This window comes from Xenopus tropicalis, chromosome 3 (genome assembly GCF_000004195.4).
Source record: "Xenopus tropicalis strain Nigerian chromosome 3, UCB_Xtro_10.0, whole genome shotgun sequence".
NCBI lineage: Eukaryota > Metazoa > Chordata > Amphibia > Anura > Pipidae > Xenopus > Xenopus tropicalis.
In genome coordinates, this window is record NC_030679.2 from 137,049,244 (window position 1) to 137,067,284 (window position 18,041).

The following is an 18,041-nucleotide window of genomic DNA, read 5'->3' on the forward strand; positions in this document are numbered from 1 at the left end:
CTATTGCTACATACTGTATAACCCCTCTCTAACCTTCCCTATAACGCCTTCTTGTTGCTACGTTACCCCCTTCCTACTGTTCTATATAATCTTTACTTTACCTTGTCTTTATTTCTTTCTCTAATGCAGGGATCCCCAACCAGTGGCTCAGGGGCAACATGTTGCTCCCCAACCCCTTGGATGTTGCTCTCAGTGCCCCCAAACCAGGGAGTTATTTTTGAATTCCTGACTTGGGATCAAGTTTTGGTTGAATAAAAACAAGATTTCCTACCAAATAAAGCCTTCTGTAAGCTGATAGTGTGCATAGAGGCCCCTAATAGCCAATCACAGCCCTTATTTGGCGCCTCCATGAAATTTTATGGTGCTTGTGTTGCTCTCCAAGTCTTTATACATTTGACTTTGGCTCATGCGTAAGAAAGGTTAGGGATCCCTGCTCTTACATATCCAGAGCAGCTCCCGTCCCTGCTGCTCCTACGAAATGAGACTATGTTGCCTGAATATAGTTCCCAGTATGGGCAGTGTAATAAGCAATTATTGCCACTAGATGGAGATATAGGTTTACAGATGGAGCTTTATACGGCATGGATTTATTAAAGGAACAGTAACACCAAAAAATGAAAGAGCTTTAAAGTAATAAAAACATAATGCACTGTTGCCCTGCACTGGTAAAACTGGTGTGTTTGCTACAGTAACACTACTATAATTTATATAATAAGCTGCTGTGTAGCCCCGGGGGCAGCCATTCAAGCTGGAAAAAAGGAGAAAAGGCACAGGTTACATAGCAGATAACAGATAAGTTCTGTAGAATACAATAGTGTTTTATTTGTTATCTGCTATGTGCCTGTGCCTTTTCTCCTTTGAATGGCTGCCTCCATGGCTACATAGCAGCTTATTTATATAAATTATAGTAGACTTTCTGAAGTAAACACACAACTTTTACCAGTGCAGGCAGCAGCACATTATATTTTAGTTACTTTTATACACTTTCATTTTTTGGTGTTACTGTTCCTTTAAAGGAACAGTAACACCAAAAATTGAAAGAGCTTCAAAATAATTACAATATACAATAATAATACAATAATAAACACACAACTTTTACCAGTGCATAGCAACAGTACATGATATTTTAATTACTTTTATACACTTTAATTTTATGGTGTTACTGTTCCTTTAAGGGTGGATGGTCAGTTTCATGCATCAAATGGCACAAAAATCACAAATTCACCCAGATCTCCAGCTGCGTTTGTGTTGAGCTCTTTTCCTATTGATGCATGGCTGCAGAGAGAAAAAAACCTATCCGTTTAACTGATTCTTGTTACTGTGGTTCCATTTTCCTTGTACTATATATTAGGGGGCTCATTATTTGGAACAAAATCAAAGAATGACCTGGCTCTTGTAACGAGCTATAAAGACCAAGGAGGCTTCTTACACACCAGAAAATCATCGGATGTCCATTAAAACTTGTCCTTAGTCATCCATTAATTACATCCATGCCTGATGTGTTTCATTCTTTGATTGTTATTATCGTTTATTATATTTGTAACATTTCAGGATACCTTTATTTGGTTTCTCTCTTCTAATGAGCTGCCTTAGAAAATGCTTATTAACAGGCAGCAGTAAATAAGAAATGCTGACAGAAAGCAAGATACCCAAATACAGTTCCCAGTATGGGGCTTGTAATGACCAATTATTGCCACTAGATGGAGACTGATGGTTAATACAGTAAGTTTATTTCTCATGTAGCATTTTCCATGGCTCTGTATAGAAAAGGGGGCCCAGGGTAAAACAGACACTAAAATGCAACCCAACTATTGCACTAAAATCTTAGCTTTTTAATGAAAAAGTGAGTTGTCAGTGACCCCTGAGGCTTATGCACTTTGGCATCAGTAGTGGCGAGAGCTGCCTGTAGGTCCTGTGATGAAATTGCGGTTTTTAGAGATTTCTTTCAGCATCTTGCATTCTGCCATTGCACGATTACTCTACAGAGCCTCACATTTACTTACAGTATACTTTATGCATCTTCCCAATAGGGATGCACCGATTCGGTTTGGGATTCTGCCTTTTTCGGCAGGATTCGGCCAAATCCACGCTCCTGGCCGAACCGAATCCTAAAAATCACATGACTTTTTGTCACATAAACAGGGAAGTTGAAAATTATTATGGGAACAACCACAAATTTCCTACCTTGTCTCCCCCCCCCCCCCCCCCCCCCCCCCCCCATTTTTAATTTGAATTTTTCTTTTGAGATACACTTGTTTTAAACTTAGTAATAAAAGTTATGTTTTTATTATCTAGCAATCATAAATCTGATTTATCCAAGTGAGTGTTGCAACTTGTGGATCATTGGTGGGGAGTTTCTACCAATAATTTTCTAAACATTAAATAAACCCAATAGGTGTTTTGTCTCCAATAAGGATTAATTATTAGCATATACTAATTAGGATTCGGTTCGGTATTCAGCCAAATCCTTTACAAAGGATTCAGGGATTTGGCCGAAAGTGGATTCAGTGCATCCTTACTTCCAAATACCCCAATATACCGGCTGTATGTTGGCTCTACTTTCCCTTTAATATGTGCATAATAGTCCCTGCTAAATGGCTAAAGCAGAGAGCGCGGTGCCTCAATACAATTTCCTATAGTGTATAGTCTGCAGGGCTATTACACAGTAATACAGGCTAAAATTGCTCTGCAAATAACACAAATGAAACAGAACCTCTATATAAGCCCAAGGATATGCGGGCCCTTATTCTGACCAACAATGTTAACTGCTGTGGGCTAAGAGGTTAAGCAGCAATGACAGGGGAATGTGGGTCCCTCCAGCTACTGCTGAAAGCTCTGTTTAACTGTTTGCTCTACTCTAACCTCTAACCTCTGCCACCATTTTAATAAGGTAGGGCAGTTTTATTTTTGGGGCAGGGTGGTACCAGCAGGGGACAAGGCACAGATGTTTCGGGCAGGTGGCAGGCACTGGCCCTGGGGCCAAACGATCAAATTATATGGACGGTAATGGGTGCAGTCGGTTCGGGGACCGCATTAAAGAGCCGATGCGGTCCCTGATCCGACTAAATCTTTTAACTTGCCCGATCGATATCTGCCCGATTTCAGGCCAGATGTCGGGCAGGCCCGTCGTTGCTGCCCCTACACGGGTGTATGGCCACGTTTAGAACAAGAGGGAATTAGAGTACTGAAAAGGTAGGATGAACACCAGGGGATGTGGGATTTTTGACGGTATCCCCCATGGTGGCACAAAACAAAAGTGGTTTCATTAAAGGACAAGGAAAGGCAAAGTCACTTGGGGGTACCAAAATGTTAGGCACCCCCAAGTGACTTTAATCGCTTACCTCGTACCCCGGGCTGGTGCCCCTGTACAGAGAAAACAGCACCAGCCCGGGGTACCTGGAGCGCAGCGCTTCCTCCTTCCTTTCTGAAAATGCCAGCGGTTGGCGCATGCGCAGTAGAGTTAAAAGCCGACTTTTCTGTTAGCCGACTATTCACTCTACTGCGCATGCGCGCGCAGGGAAGCTCTGCAGGTACCCCGGGCTGGTGCGGTTTTCTCCTAATAGGGGCATCAGCCCGGGGTACAAGGTAAACGATTTAAGTCACTTGGGGGTGCCTAATATTTTGGCACCCCCAAGTGACTTTACCTTTCTTCCCCCTTTGGAGACATATTCACCAAGGCTAATTGCCCACTAAGCTCCTTGCTGGGCTAAGTTCTGACCAAACTAAAACTCTCTAGCATCTCCTCACCTCTAAAGCAGGACCATGGGTCAGCCCCCGGTAATACCACAAATAAGGTCCCTCAGTTCACCTTTAAGTTAACTTTTAGTATGTTATAGAATGTCCTATTCCTAGCAAATTTTCAATTGGTCTTCATTATTTCTTTTTTAAAGTTTTTTTTTTAATTATTTTACTTCTACTTCTAATTCTTTGCAGCTTTCAGATAAGGGGTCACTGACCCCGGCAGCCAAACAACGATTGCTCGATAAGGCTACAGTTTTATTGTTATTGTTCCTTTGTATAACTTATTTTTCTATTCATATTCCCACCTTTCATTTAAACCACTCCCTGGTTGATAAGGCAATTTGAACCCTAGCAACAAGATAACTGCTGAAACTCCAAACCGGAACGCTGCCGAACAAAAATCAAAATAAAATTAAAAACTACAAATAATAAAAAAATGAAGACCAATTGCAAATTGTCTCAGAAAATAACTCTCTGCATCAGTGATCCCCAACCAGTGGCTCGGGGGCAACATGTTGTTTACAAACCCCTTGGATGTTGCTCCCAGTGGCCTCAAAGTAGGTGCCATTTTTATATTTCTGGCTTCCAGACAAGTGTTGGAAGCCCAGGGACACCGTTTACCCCAAGCAGAACCTCCTGCAGGCCAACAGCCCACATGGGGCTACCAAATAGCCAATCACAGCCCTTATTTGGCCCCCAAGGAACTTTTGTCATGCTAGTGAGGCTCCCCAATTATAAAAAGGTTAGGCATCCTTGCTTTATGTAAAAAAGTTAACCCAAAGGTGACCAACCCCTGTAATGTGAGTGTGGGGCCAAGCAACGGTTACACTGGTGAGAATAAAACCTAAGACCCTTATGAAATAATAACTTGGCCCAGCCGGCGGGTAGCGGAACGCACACTCACTTCCCGTGTTTCCTCACGGACTGTAGGAGTTTGTGCGCCGCGGAAGCGGAAGTAGAAGCTGAAGCGCTGTTACACGTGTGTGCCGGAGCAGCACTTCTGCCAACATGGGGAAAGATAAGGTGAGGGGATCGGAATGATCGGGGAGTTTATCGGGCGGAATGGAGCTTGCCAATATGGGGCCGTGATTGTGGGCGCTGAGATACGGTCTTGTGATGCCTAGCGGGGAGTTCTACACAGGGTCCGGGCTGCAGCCCCCACTGAGATCCCTAAGGGCAGCGCACAAGCGAGGAGGGAGGGGGGCACAGTTGGAAATGGGGCAATTAGACATAATGCCATTTTGTATTGGAAAGAGCCGTATTTACTTTAGGGCTGGTACCTCATGGTGCAGTGTAGTCTGCAGCAGGCATTTAAATGAATTGCAGGTTATGGTTTGACCATGTGTGCGCATTTAAGGGTCTCTAACCTGGGTTTGGGTGACCGGTGGCTCTCCAGCTGAAGCCGGCGGGGTACAAACCATACCTCCCAACTGGCCCGGTTTTTGCAGGACAGGACAGATTTTAACAGCTCAGCCCACACCCCACATTCTTACTGAAAAGTCCCTCATTTCCCTTTGATCTCCTGCACTAAAAGGTAAAAAAAGATACAATGTTTCTCAAACTTAATTGAATAGGTAGCTTTTGACAGAGAGCCCAGAAAATCAACAAGCTACACCTGCATTTAGATACAATGTTTCTCAAACTTAATTAAATATGTAGTTTTTGTCAGAGAGCCCAGAAAATCAACAAGCTATACCCTCACTGAGATACAATTGTAACTAAGGCTGATGCCCCATGGGCGTATTCTCCCTAGATTTGCCCTACCTTGTTCCGGCACCCTAATGAATGAATGGCGGATATCAGCTACATGTGCCTGCACCCAAGCGTATTTCATTCATTCATTCATTGTGCAGGCACAAGGTAGGGCAAATCTAGAGTAGTGAGGCGTATTCTCGGCAAGCGTTTTTCGGCTTGCCGAGAATAGCCTGTGTGGCATCAGCCTAATAAGCTAAACAGGTCTCTTGGGGGAACAGAGACTCACAGCTTAAAGGGCAACTTCACCTTCATTAGCAAAACTGTAATAACAAATAAAACAAGACCCCAAATCATCCAGAAATGTGTTCAAACTTCACGTAATCTGCCACATTTTGTAAAATGGGAGTGGTATTTAAGGTTGTAAAAATGGGCGTAGCCAAAAAATCTTCACTGCACTATGCGCAGCATTTCTTTTTGTCCCTCTTTCCATTTTTCGAATGTTGGGAGGTATGAGAGAGGGATGTAGTACCACTGTATGCGAAGCGCTGTAGCCCATCCCTGGTCCCCATGTAGCTGAGCAACTACCCTGCCTGATCTGTGTCTGCCTCTCACCCCATCCAGACCAAGAATCAGAAGAAGCTGAAGGTTGCAGCCAATCACAACGCAGAGGAAGAATTTAATGCTGTGCCGCACTCTTTCGTTTTCCAACGAGGGCAGATTGGAAAGAATGTGCAGCAGCTCATCGTGGATGTCCGGAGAGCCATGGAGCCCTTTACTGCCCGCTCTCTAAAGGTGAACTGACCCAGGAACCTGTGCCACAAAGCTACAATATAACCGTATAACTGAGGCATACGGCCAGACACCCAGCATGAGAGAATTAATGGGGCATTGGTGCAGTCTGGCGACCCACATGGCTAGCAGATCTGCACTGATCTGACCAATCTGATATAGAGAGTTATTTAAATAAACTCAGTGAAGTGCTTGGTACACACGTTGGTACCATATAAATCAGGGGTGGGCAAACAATGGCCTGCAGGCCACGTCCGGCCCGTTGGTCTTTTTAATCCGACCTGCCAACTCAGCAAGTCTCATCACACTAAACTTGGCATCTTGGGACTGACAAGTGGAAACGGCGTGACGCTGGCCCGGCCCATCTGTAAGTCAATGTGGCTCCTGAGCCAAAAAGTTTGCCCACCCCGATATTAATAAAGAGTAATAGCATAGGGCAGAGGGGGCCCTAAACTGTTGTTTTAAAGAGCCCAATCAGATCATTGTTGAGTATTTTGCAAGTAGTGAATCAGTCAGTTAAAGGATCTGCACAAGCACATGACTGAGATCCTGAAGTCACCTGGGTTGTGTGTATATATCTGTAGCCCCCTGTTTGTTGTATTAATATATTGTTCTGCTGTACAGTGCATACATAGCGCTATATAAATAAAAATATATATACATGTAAGTACAATCTCTGCCATAAGGGACAGATGCCTGATCTAATCCCTTATTCCAAGACCTGAACAAGTCTGTAAATGATCATTTGCCCCGCCCCCCCAAGCCAACAACCGCATTGCAGGGTCGTCTGGCATTGTGCCCCCAAGGGGTCCGCTTGATAACAATGCGACTGTGTCAGTGCCTACTTGCTCAATGAATTGGTCCATGAATATCATTCTCATGGTTTTTACCTTCTTTGCCCTCCTTTCCGCAGGTTCGGAAGAAGAACACACTGAAAGACTTTGTAGCAGTGGCGGGGCCCCTAGGTGTTACTCATTTCATGATCTTCACCAAAACCACAACCAATGTCAATTTCGTAAGTGTTTCTCTTTGTAAAATGGGCAGCACACGTACAGGTGGCTTTGATCCAAACCAGTCCATATATAGCAGCTGGGCGGGAACCATACCATGGCTGTTCCTAGTAATACGCATTTTGCTTTATTCTAACATTTTTACTGACTGAGTTTTTTTTGTCATTTTCTAGAAATTTGTTCGCTTGCCCAAAGGACCTACATTAAGCTTCAAAGTGAACCAGGTAGGTGTGTATATACGAATATACTGGTTTATAGGTGTATTGCATGTATATAGAACATAGTCATGAGAGCTGCCATATTGCAAGTCTTAGGAGAAATATGAAAACATTGAGTATCTTCACTTTCCAAGTCTGCCCAGTTTAGCCCAAGAAATGACAAAAACCATAGATTCTTTGTGATTAAAACAAGAGATAATAAAGAAAATACATATGTGCAAGCTTTATTGATTGCACTCATGCTGAACAAGGAGCTATACTTCCCCTTTAACCTTCCAGTTGTCCAGGACTTCAGCAATAAATGTAGCCAATGTAGGTGACACATCAGCCTCTAGCCTTGTCCTGCCGCTCACCTCTGCCATGGTTCCATCTCTTCCTCTAGTACTCTCTTATGAAGGACGTGGTCTCCTCTCTGAAGAAGCACAGAATGCACGAGGAGCAGTTTACGCACCCACCCCTACTGGTGCTTAATAACTTTGGCAACCAAGGAATGCACGTCAAGTTGATGGCCACCATGTTCCAGAATATGTTCCCTTCCATTAATGTGCACAAGGTGAGCTGAAATCATTTTGTACTGTCAGGGATCCCCAACCTTTTTTTGCTTGTGAGCCACAGTCATATGTAAAAAGTGTTGGGGAGCCACACAAGCATGAAACCGGTTCTGTGAGGGTGCCAAATAAGGGCTGTGATTGGCTATTTGGTAGCCCATGTGGGCTGCTGGCTCCACTCTTGGAGTAAAACTGTGTCTCTGGGCTTCCAAAACTAAGCTAAAGATTTAAAAGCATGGGCACCTACTTTGAGACACTGGGAGCAACATCAAAGGGGGTGGTGAGCAACGTGTTGCCCCTGAGCCACTGGTTGGGGATTACTGTACCATGTAGATAATATCCGGAGTCATTAGAGCCATGTTGCTCGTAACCCCAGTTGGATGCATATGATGATGCTGTATAGTCTGCTGAGGGCTTCCCATGATCCTCTGTGAAGTAAACGCTCTGAACCATCCATCGGGGAGGCTGCAAAGGCCACAAGTCTGTGCCATGTTTACTGTATTAAAGGCAGAACTAAAAGTAAAGTAGTTTGTCGTGGAACTTGCCGATTGCAGTAGCTACACAGTCCCCTTCTGTCTTGTGTCACGTTCCATTTTAATATTCTAGGTGAACTTAAACACCATCAGGAGGTGCATTCTCATTAACTACGATGATGAAACACAGCAACTGGACTTCAGGCATTAGTAAGTACTGCAGGCCTAATGGGGCGCTACCCACACCTGGGGGTGTCTGCTTCATTGATTGTGGGAATATCTGGAGATTCACTGCTGCTTAGTGTCCCCTTGGTATCTGAGTGCTTGTGTATTTACATGGCTCTCTCTGTGATTTGCAGCAGCCTGAAGGTGGTACCAGTTGGCATGAGTAAAGGAATGAAGAAACTCCTCCAAGAGAAATTTCCCAACATGAGCCGCTGGGAGGACATCAGTGAGCTCCTGGTAAAGTGAGTACTGGGGAATGTGCTGAGAGAGCACTTGGGGGGTGCAATATCTCCTCCCTCTGGTTATTGCATCCTGCTAAATCTAACAAGCAGTATGGCAGCTTTACTGGCGTCCTGTAATGCATAAGGAATTGTTAGTATTAATGTGGATACATTGACCAGTCAAAATGACCAACAAGCGCTCTAAACATTTGCAGACTAGTGTTAGGGGAAGCTGTGTATAGCTGCATTGGGCCATTGTGCTCTAGAGGTCTTCAAGGAAAACTATACCCCAAACAATGTAGGTCTCTATAAAAATATATTGCATAAACAGCCCAAATGTAAAACCCTGCTTCATCTGAATAAACCATTTTTATATAAATATACTTTTTTAGTACTATGTGCTGTTGGGTAATCCTAAATAGAAAGTTGCCATTTTAAGTACAGGTATTGGACCCCTTATCCGGAAACCCATTATCCAGAAAGCTCCGAATTACGGAAAGCCCGTCTCCCATATACTCCATTATAATCAAATAATTGAGAATTGTAAAACTGATTTCCTTTTTCCATGTAGAAATAAAACTGTACCTTGGAATTGATCCCAACTAAGATATAATTAATCCTTATTGGATGCAAAACAATCCTATTGGGTTTAATTAATGTTTTATTGATTTTTTTAGTAGACTTAAGGTGTTAAGATCCAAATTACGGAAAGACCCCTTATCCGGAATACCCTTGGTCCCGAACATTCTGGATAATGGGTCCTATACCTGTACTAAGGGCCGCCCCCTGGGATCATAGGATTCACAGTGCACACAAACAAGCCAAGGCACGCATACATGCTAGGCCCCATCAGCCAATGAATAGGCATAGTTCTGCCTCCCACACTACTTCCTGTTACAGTTAGAGCTGCATCACTTCCTGTCAGCTGATCTCTGAGGGAACACACAGCCCATCACTAAATGGCGGCTCAAGGGAAAGGATATTAAAGGGCAATATTTACTGATATATATATATATATATATATATATATATATATATATATTCCAGTTTGGCGAAATTCTTTAATAGGCCGCTTAACATAATATAAACTATCTGTTGGTTAAGAATTATTTCTGGGAGTATAGTTTTCCTTTAAAGCAGCCCTATTGTATAGGGGTTCTGGTTTAAAGCTTTACTTGCCCTTGAAGCCTATACAATTCTAGTAGTTTGATGTTTATGGATCTGTTGCATTGTGGGAAATCTCTGGTTCCTTGCAGAGGAGCCAACCTGTCTGAAAGTGAAGCTGAGCAGGACGGGGACCACAACATAACGGAGCTGCCGCAGGCGTGCGCGGGACGCGGGAACATGAAGGCTCAGCAGAGCGCCGTAAGACTGACGGAGGTGAGTGTCCCCCTATCAGTTATTGCAGTATCAGTGCACCCTCGGGTGTTATTGCCGGTACTGACTCTTTCCAAATCCTGTGTTTTCCAACAGATTGGGCCCCGGATGACTTTACAGCTGGTGAAAATAGAAGAGGGTCTAAGTGACGGCAAAGTGTTATATCACGGCTTCAGTAAGTGTGGCGCTGCCCTGGGGTGCAACTCCTTCATCTGTGGTCTAATCACTCTGCCTGCCTCCCATTTACTGGAAATCTCAGCATTTGCCTAACGGTCTGTTCTTGCTTCCTTCCCCTCTCTCTGCGCTCTCAGTTCAGAAGACAGAAGAGGAGATCAAGGCCATGTTGGATAGCAGAGAGAAGAAACTCCAGCGGAAGAAAGAGAGGAAGAAGAAGCAAGAGGGAGATGTGGAACGCAAGAAGAACCTGAAGGAGGAGAACAAGTGAGTAGGCAGTTGCAAGGGGAAGCTGGATTCTGATTGGCTCCTCCGTATGATGTCATGTGATTTGGAACTTGGAGTCTAGGAGGGTTATATAGGGGTGTTATTGAATTGACGGTTCTTCTACCCCCCATTCACCATGTCAGAACCTTTTTATTCCTCCTGTACTACTATTCCTATATACTGATATGCTCAGATTTCCCTTATTGTGCTTAGGATAATGAATGCCATACTAAACATACTGGTGTTGCTGCTATGGAGAGTTCCATTTGCAGCTCTGTTTGACAGGCTACGGCAACAGTGGCATTCTTGTAAAGAGATATAACACAATAGGAGGGCTCTGGGGTGAGCAGGGAGGTGCTCTGTCAGCTACGCACTGAGCTTGTGGCATCTTGGGCAGCAAGGGATGAGTGTCCCTTTAAATAAGCTTATCCATTCCTGGTACTTCTTTATATTGAGAAAATGATCTTATTACAGGTTCTTGGTTTCCTAAAATATTCTCTGTCCCACAGGAAGCGCAGCTTAGCCGGAATGAAGAGGAAGCGCGGGGACGGGGAGGCCAGTGACAGTGAAGTGGAGGATCCTGGTACTTTGGGAGATCAGGATCCAGCTGACCAATCAGAAGATGATGATGCTGAGTATTACAGACAGGAAGTTGGAGAGGAGCCAGATAAAGGTAAAGTAAACTGCAGGATCTATTTATTTTCTCTTGTGATGTCTCCTTTCCTATCCTTCTCCTCCTAGCCTGTCCAAACTGGCTTCCACAGAAACATTAGGGGGTAAATCTTACCAATCTGGGTGGGTTTCTGTGCACCCGGAGGGGGATGGGGTTCGTAAACAAGTCATTGGTTTCTGTTTATGGAGCGTTTACTGTATTGTAGTCTGTGTCTGGAATGGCCAGCAGGTATTTGTTGGGGCTTTTTGGATTTAATGATTTAAAGTGCTGTTTGGTTGCTAGGTTAACATAAGCTAGCAACCACTGTTATTTTGTGTTTCAGAATGTTTGTTTCATTTTGTCTTTCGCCCCTCTCTTCCTATAGATCTCTTTCTCCACACCAAGAAAAGGTTCAGCCAGAAACCTGGGCCTCCCAGAAAGAAATTTAAAGGGTCTGGAAAAGAGAAGCCAAAGTCCGACACGCGTGGGGGGCACAACAGGCCTCACAGCGGCAAATCACCCATCCAGAAACGTGGAGCCAATGTGGGAGGGAAAGCCTTTAAATCTGCTCACAAACTGAAAGGCCAGAAATTCCAAGGAAAGGGAACTGAGCACAGACCCCAGCAAGGAGGCAAAAAGTTCCCCGGCAGTAAAAGGGGGTTCGGACCTAAGAGCCCCAAGACTGGCCATAAACCCAAAGGGCCGGGGCATAAACCCAAAGGGCCGGGGCATAAACCCAAAGGGCCGGGGCATAAACCCAAAGGGCCGGGGCATAAACCGGCAGACAAAAGAGGCAAACCCTTCAAGCAGAAGAGAAAGTGACTTGCTGGGAATAATCTGATGGACTCCTTGTAAATAAGAGTGTAATTATGTGCCCCTCTCCTTGCATTTTGTCACTGAGCTCTGAAATAAAACTGCCCCGCTGGTATTACATCTCATTGGGTCGGTACTGACTGCTATGTGTCTGGCTACTCTTGTGTTCTGGGCTCTGTGTGGCTGAGGGTTCTTTTTATTTGCAATTGCTTTAAAAGGTAGGAAACGTTAAACATACCGGGGGGTGGCAATTGGTTAGCCCCCCTCTTACCCTAGTGATTATGGATCTACACCATTACACTCTGCAAAATGCTTGCTCAGCAATTTATAGCTGCTCTCAGTATAGATATGATAAGGAACAAGCAGAAATGTGAGAAAGAAGGGGGGCTCATTTACCAACACTTGGTAGATTTGCACCGGGACAACCTGTGGCAGCCAATGGGTGACTGGCAATGCAATTGGTTGCTGAAAGTACAGGGTTGGTAATTAAGCCTGAGGTACAAAAACATGTAGCCTATATAGGTGCTGATGCAGTGGCTCCAAAACTGTGGGTGCAGCCCCCTTGTGGCCAGACCCTTTGGGGTAGGCCGGCTGACTAAGTGAAGAAGAGACTTTATTTTGAATCCTGCTAAAGCTCTGAACTTTCAACTGTTGAACACACATGCATATATGTGTATATTATATATTCTGTATATTTAGGTAGGAGTAGAATCAATTTGTCAGCAAGAGAGCCACATAACAGCAACTTGTAACCAACACTATAGGGACAAAAAGGGTTCCAGGTACAAACCATACAGAATTATGTGTTTGGCTTGAAGGGATTGATCAACCCAAAAAGACCCACAACCACTTCCTTAGTGTATTGACCAGAGTGCAGCAGAGTAATTGTGATGAGGGGATTTGGGTCATTATTAGATGTGGTCTGGTTTTATATATCCTGCTATTAGTAAATGCTGCTATCATAAAGGTTTGGTATGAGCTGTCACTTATTTCTATTTGATTGATATTAGATTTCCAATACACTGTACTGCACCTCCTTTTTTAGCCACTGGGGGGCAGCAAGTCACTATTGTGCCAAGCTATATTAGTGTTTCACTTTCTGCCTACACTTTCTCTGTATCTGGGTTTTTCCTGCCTTTCATCTTGCCCCTTTCCTGTAAACTGATGTGGTATTGACGGAAGGTGGGTGATTATGGGTATTTATTGTATCATATTCAGAATGTGCTTACAAACTGAAAGGACAGAAATTCCAAGGAAAGTGAACTGAGCACAAACCCCAGGAAGGAGGCAAACAGTTCCCCGGCAGTAAAAGGGGGTTCGGACCTAAGAGCCCCAAGACTGGGCATAAACCCAAAGGGCCGGGGCATAAACCCAAAGGGCCGGGGCATAAACCGGCAGACAAAAGAGGCAAGCCCTTCAAGCAGAAGAGAAAGTGACTTGCTGGGAATGATCTGATGGACTCCTTGTAAATAAGAGTGTAATTATGTGCCCCTCTCCTTGTATTTTGTCACTGAGCTCTGAAATAAAACTGCCCCGCTGGTATTACATCTCATTGGGTCGGTACTGACTGCTATGTGTCTGGCTACTCTTGTGTTCTGGGCTCTGTGTGGCTGAGGGTTCTTTTTATTTGCAATTGCTTTAAAAGGAAGGAAAAGTTAAACATACAGGGGGGTGGCAATTGGTTAGCCCCCCCCCCCCCCTCCTCTTACCCTAGTGATTATGGATCTGCACCATTACACTCTGCAGAATGCTTGCTCAGCAATTTATAGCTGCTCTCAGTATAGATATGATAAGGAACAAGCAGAAATGTGAGAAAGAGGTGGGGCTCGTCTACCAACACTTGGCAGATTTGAACCAGGACATTAACCTGTGGCAGCCAATGGGTGACTGGCAATGCAATTGGTTGCTGAAAGTACAGGGTTGGTAATTAAGCCTGAGGTACAAAAACATGTAGCCTATATAGGTGCTGATACTCTGAGTGCAGTGGCTCCAAAACTGTGGGTGCAGCCCCCTTGTGGGCAGACCCTTTGGGGTAGGCCGGCTGACTTAGTAAAGAAGAGACTTTACTTTGAATCCTGCTAAAGCTCTGAACTTTTAACTGTCTGTAGGAAACACATATATGTGTATATTATATATTCTGTATATGTAGGTAGGAGTAGAATCTATTGGTCAGCAAGAGATCCACATAACAGCAACTTGTAACCAACACTATAGGGACAAATTGAAGGGTTTCAGGTACAAACCATACAGATGCATGTGTTTGGCTTGAAGGGATTGATCAACCCAAAAAAGACCCAAAACCACTTCCTTAGTGTATTGACCAGAGTGCAGCAGAGTAATTGTGATAAAGGGAAAGGGGACATTATTAAATGTGCTCTGGTTTTATATATCCTGCTATTAGTAAATGCTGCTATCATAAAGGTTTCAGTCTGATATGATCTTGTTAGTATCCATCACACTGTACTGCACCTCCTTTCTTTAGCCACTGGGGGGCAGCAAGTCACTATTGTGCCAAACAATATTAGTGTTTCACTTTCTGCCTACACTTTCTCTGTATCTGGGTTTTTCCTGCCTTTCATCTTGCCCCTTTCCTGTAGACTGATGTGGTATTGACAGAAGGTGGGAATTTATGTATCATATTCAGAATGTATGAATCAGGGTGTCGGGGGTAATACAGACTGCTGCAGTGGTTAATGGTTGTGGCATCTTATGTGGAAAGTGCAAGAGCAGAGGGAGCAGGAAGCCAATATAAGTTTATGACCCCAGCAATGCACCCAGCTCCATATGTACAACCAAGTGCGGGGGGGGGGGGCAACCCAGATGCATGCTGGGTCAGCTATAATGTATTCTCTTTGGTGTTGTAATGAGCTCGGAATCCTTATTCCATGTTTTCCACAAAGGCACAATCCCATAACAATTGCAGTGGCCGTATGTGGACCAATAAAAACTGCTTATGGGGCCATGCAAGGTTCTGCCCTATTGATATTTGGGCACAAATTGGGCAGGTATCTTATCGATTGGGCAGGTTACCAAATCTATTGGGTGAGGATCACACCGCGATGCGCTCTTCTCAAGATGGATCTCCCTATGCCCCTATTAGGATCCAATCATTTGTCCAGGGGTCAAACAACTGGATCTTTTCCATGTGGCCGGTATGTTGGTTGCCGAGTCAGCCTACTAGGTTGGGGGTCTTACCATGTATGGCCAGCTACGGTCACAATGATATACAATCTGCTGAAATGAATAACAGGGATGCTGGTTTCTTTTTGTCAGTACTAAACCCAATTGCACATTCACAGTCGGGCCTGGAATTATTATTTATGTACTGAGTAGCACTAACTGCCACCTCGGGTTTTCTGTAACTGCTCATCATCAGGGGGGATTTTTATTCCTTCTTACAAGGTGGGTCATTCATGTGTCAGTGATTCCTCACACGCCCAGCATTTCCCAGTAGAAACAATAGCAGAGGGGCCTGAATTAAATATAAAATAGATCAATAAAATAGAAGAATAACAATAAAAGTGAAGCCGTGCAGCCCAAGTGTTTTTCGGTTGCCGGGGTCAGTGACCCTGACAAATTCCATTTTCAGCTGGCGATAGGAATAAGGAACCACAAGCTGAGTTTGTGCCATAGATTGGAGGTTTTTTAGAGCTTAGCAAATGTTTTATGTGTGTGGCACGGCCGGGGGGGGGCTCTAAGGGCAGGAAATGCTTATTTATCCTAATGGATCGGCCTTGGCTCCCCAGGAAATGGGCACAATGGCATTACACTATCATGGCATCCGCTGGGCTTTTGCCCTGCCAGATAAGAGATGGTTTCCTGCAGACTCAGGGGACTTTCTGCTGAACTTAAGTCCTGTCTGAATGTACAGACTGAAATGTACTTATTGGGGCCCATTGGGCCCTCTGCACCGGAAGGCTCTGGGTACTCTATGGGCGCTCCCCTTAGTATATAATATCTTGTGATCTTCAAATGGGGGTCACTGACCCCGGCAACCAAAAGACTATTGCTCTACGAGGCTACTTATTTTCCTATTCCAGTCTTCTTGTATTCATATACCTGTCTCTCGATTAAACCACTTCCTGGTTGCTAAGGTCATTTGAACCCTAGCAACCAGATAACTGTTGAAATTCCAAACTGGGGATTTTGAAAATATTTTTTAAAAAAACACAAATAATAAAAAATTAAGCCCAGTTGCAAAACTCCATTCCTTCCAAGAGGGCCAATCAGTAGATGTAGAAGTTTAGTAACTAGGAAGGGACCCACCCTTTCAGTGGTCAGTGGCCACAGGTCCTGTGGATGTGAGTGCAGGGGGCAATATACAGCGGCCGCTCCCATGGGGTGGATTGTTGGAGAATTTTGCCACCTCCTCAGGCGTCTGTTTCTGTAACTGCCCCTGTGTGTGTGTAACTGCCCCTGTGTGTGCGTAACTGCCCCTGTGTGTGCGTAACTGCCCCTGTGTGTGCGTAACTGCCCCTGTGTGTGCGTAACTGCCCCTGTGTGTGCGTAACTGCCCCTGTGTGTGCGTAACTGCCCCTGTGTGTGCGTAACTGCCCCTGTGTGTGCGTCTGGCTTCTTATGTCGCAAGAACTAAATATATCCCCACTGCTTCCTCTTTCCGGGGGAACCTCCCAGCGTTAGAAATATATATTTTCTATCCAGACCCTCACTCCATCCCGACCCTCACTCCATCCAGACCCTCACTCCATCCAGACTCTCACTCCATCCAGACCCTCACTCCATCCAGACTCTCACTCCATCCAGACCCTCACTCCATCCAGACCCTCACTCCATCCAGACCCTCACTCCATCCAGACCCTCACTCCATCCAGACTCTCACTCCATCCAGACCCTCACTCCATCCAGACCCTCACTCCATCCAGACCCTCACTCCATCCAGAACCTCACTCCATCCAGACCCTCACTCCATCCAGAACCTCATTCCATCCAGACCCTCACTCCATCCAGAACCTCACTCCATCCAGACCCTCACTCCATCCAGAACCTCACTCCATCCAGACCCTCACTCCATCCAGACCCTCACTCCATCCAGACCCTCACTCCATCCAGACCCTCACTCTATCCAGACCCTCACTCCATCCAGACCCTCACTCCATCCAGACCCTCACTCCATCCAGACCCTCACTCCATCCAGACCCTCACTCCATCCAGACCCTCACTCCATCCAGACCCTCACTCCATCCAGACCCTCACTCTATCCAGACCCTCACTCCATCCAGACCCTCACTCCATCCAGACCCTCACTCCATCCAGACCCTCACTCCATCCAGACCCTCACTCCATCCAGACTCTCACTCCATCCAGACCCTCACTCCATCCAGACCCTCACTCCATCCAGACTCTCACTCCATCCAGACCCTCACTCCATCCAGACTCTCACTCCATCCAGACCCTCACTCCATCCAGAACCTCACTCCATCCAGACCCTCACTCCATCCAGAACCTCATTCCATCCAGACCCTCACTCCATCCAGAACCTCACTCCATCCAGACCCTCACTCCATCCAGAACCTCATTCCATCCAGACCCTCACTCCATCCAGAACCTCACTCCATCCAGACCCTCACTCCATCCAGAACCTCATTCCATCCAGACCCTCACTCCATCCAGAACCTCACTCCATCCAGAACTTCATTCCATCCAGACCCTCACTCCATCCAGAACCTCACTCCATCCAGACCCTCACTCCATCCAGAACCTCATTCCATCCAGACCCTCACTCCATCCAGAACCTCACTCCATCCAGAACCTCACTCCATCCAGACCCTCACTCCATCCAGAACCTCATTCCATCCAGACCCTCACTCCATCCAGACC

General features: G+C 45.2%; 1 protein-coding gene across 2 annotated transcripts; it reads left to right on the top strand.

Annotated features, from left to right (window-relative positions):
- Window positions 1-4,600: 4,600 nt before the first annotated feature.
- Window positions 4,601-13,771, top strand: ppan (peter pan homolog). 2 transcript variants are annotated; one of them, XM_031897755.1, is made up of 13 exons: window positions 4,601-4,764; window positions 6,058-6,228; window positions 7,139-7,240; window positions 7,409-7,459; window positions 7,836-8,006; window positions 8,608-8,684; window positions 8,834-8,941; window positions 10,177-10,300; window positions 10,394-10,472; window positions 10,609-10,738; window positions 11,248-11,411; window positions 11,776-12,158; window positions 13,544-13,771. In XM_031897755.1, exons 1-13 carry the CDS (start codon window positions 4,750-4,752, stop codon window positions 13,637-13,639), a joined length of 1,671 nt encoding a protein of 556 aa, XP_031753615.1. In that variant the 5' UTR covers window positions 4,601-4,749; the 3' UTR covers window positions 13,640-13,771. The 2 variants fall into 2 exon arrangements, with proteins under 2 accessions (XP_031753615.1, NP_001191417.1); NM_001204488.1 differs by lacking the exon at window positions 13,544-13,771 and having other exon boundaries at window positions 4,692-4,764; window positions 11,776-12,351.
- The last annotated feature ends 4,270 nt before the right edge of the window (window positions 13,772-18,041 follow it).

Excerpts from the sequence above, each read along its gene's own strand:
- ppan (XM_031897755.1), top strand. Across the intron at positions 6,229-7,138 it reads TTACTGCCCGCTCTCTAAAG|GTTCGGAAGAAGAACACACT; the intron begins GTGAACTGACCC and ends TCCTTTCCGCAG. Across the intron at positions 10,301-10,393 it reads GCGCCGTAAGACTGACGGAG|ATTGGGCCCCGGATGACTTT; the intron begins GTGAGTGTCCCC and ends GTTTTCCAACAG.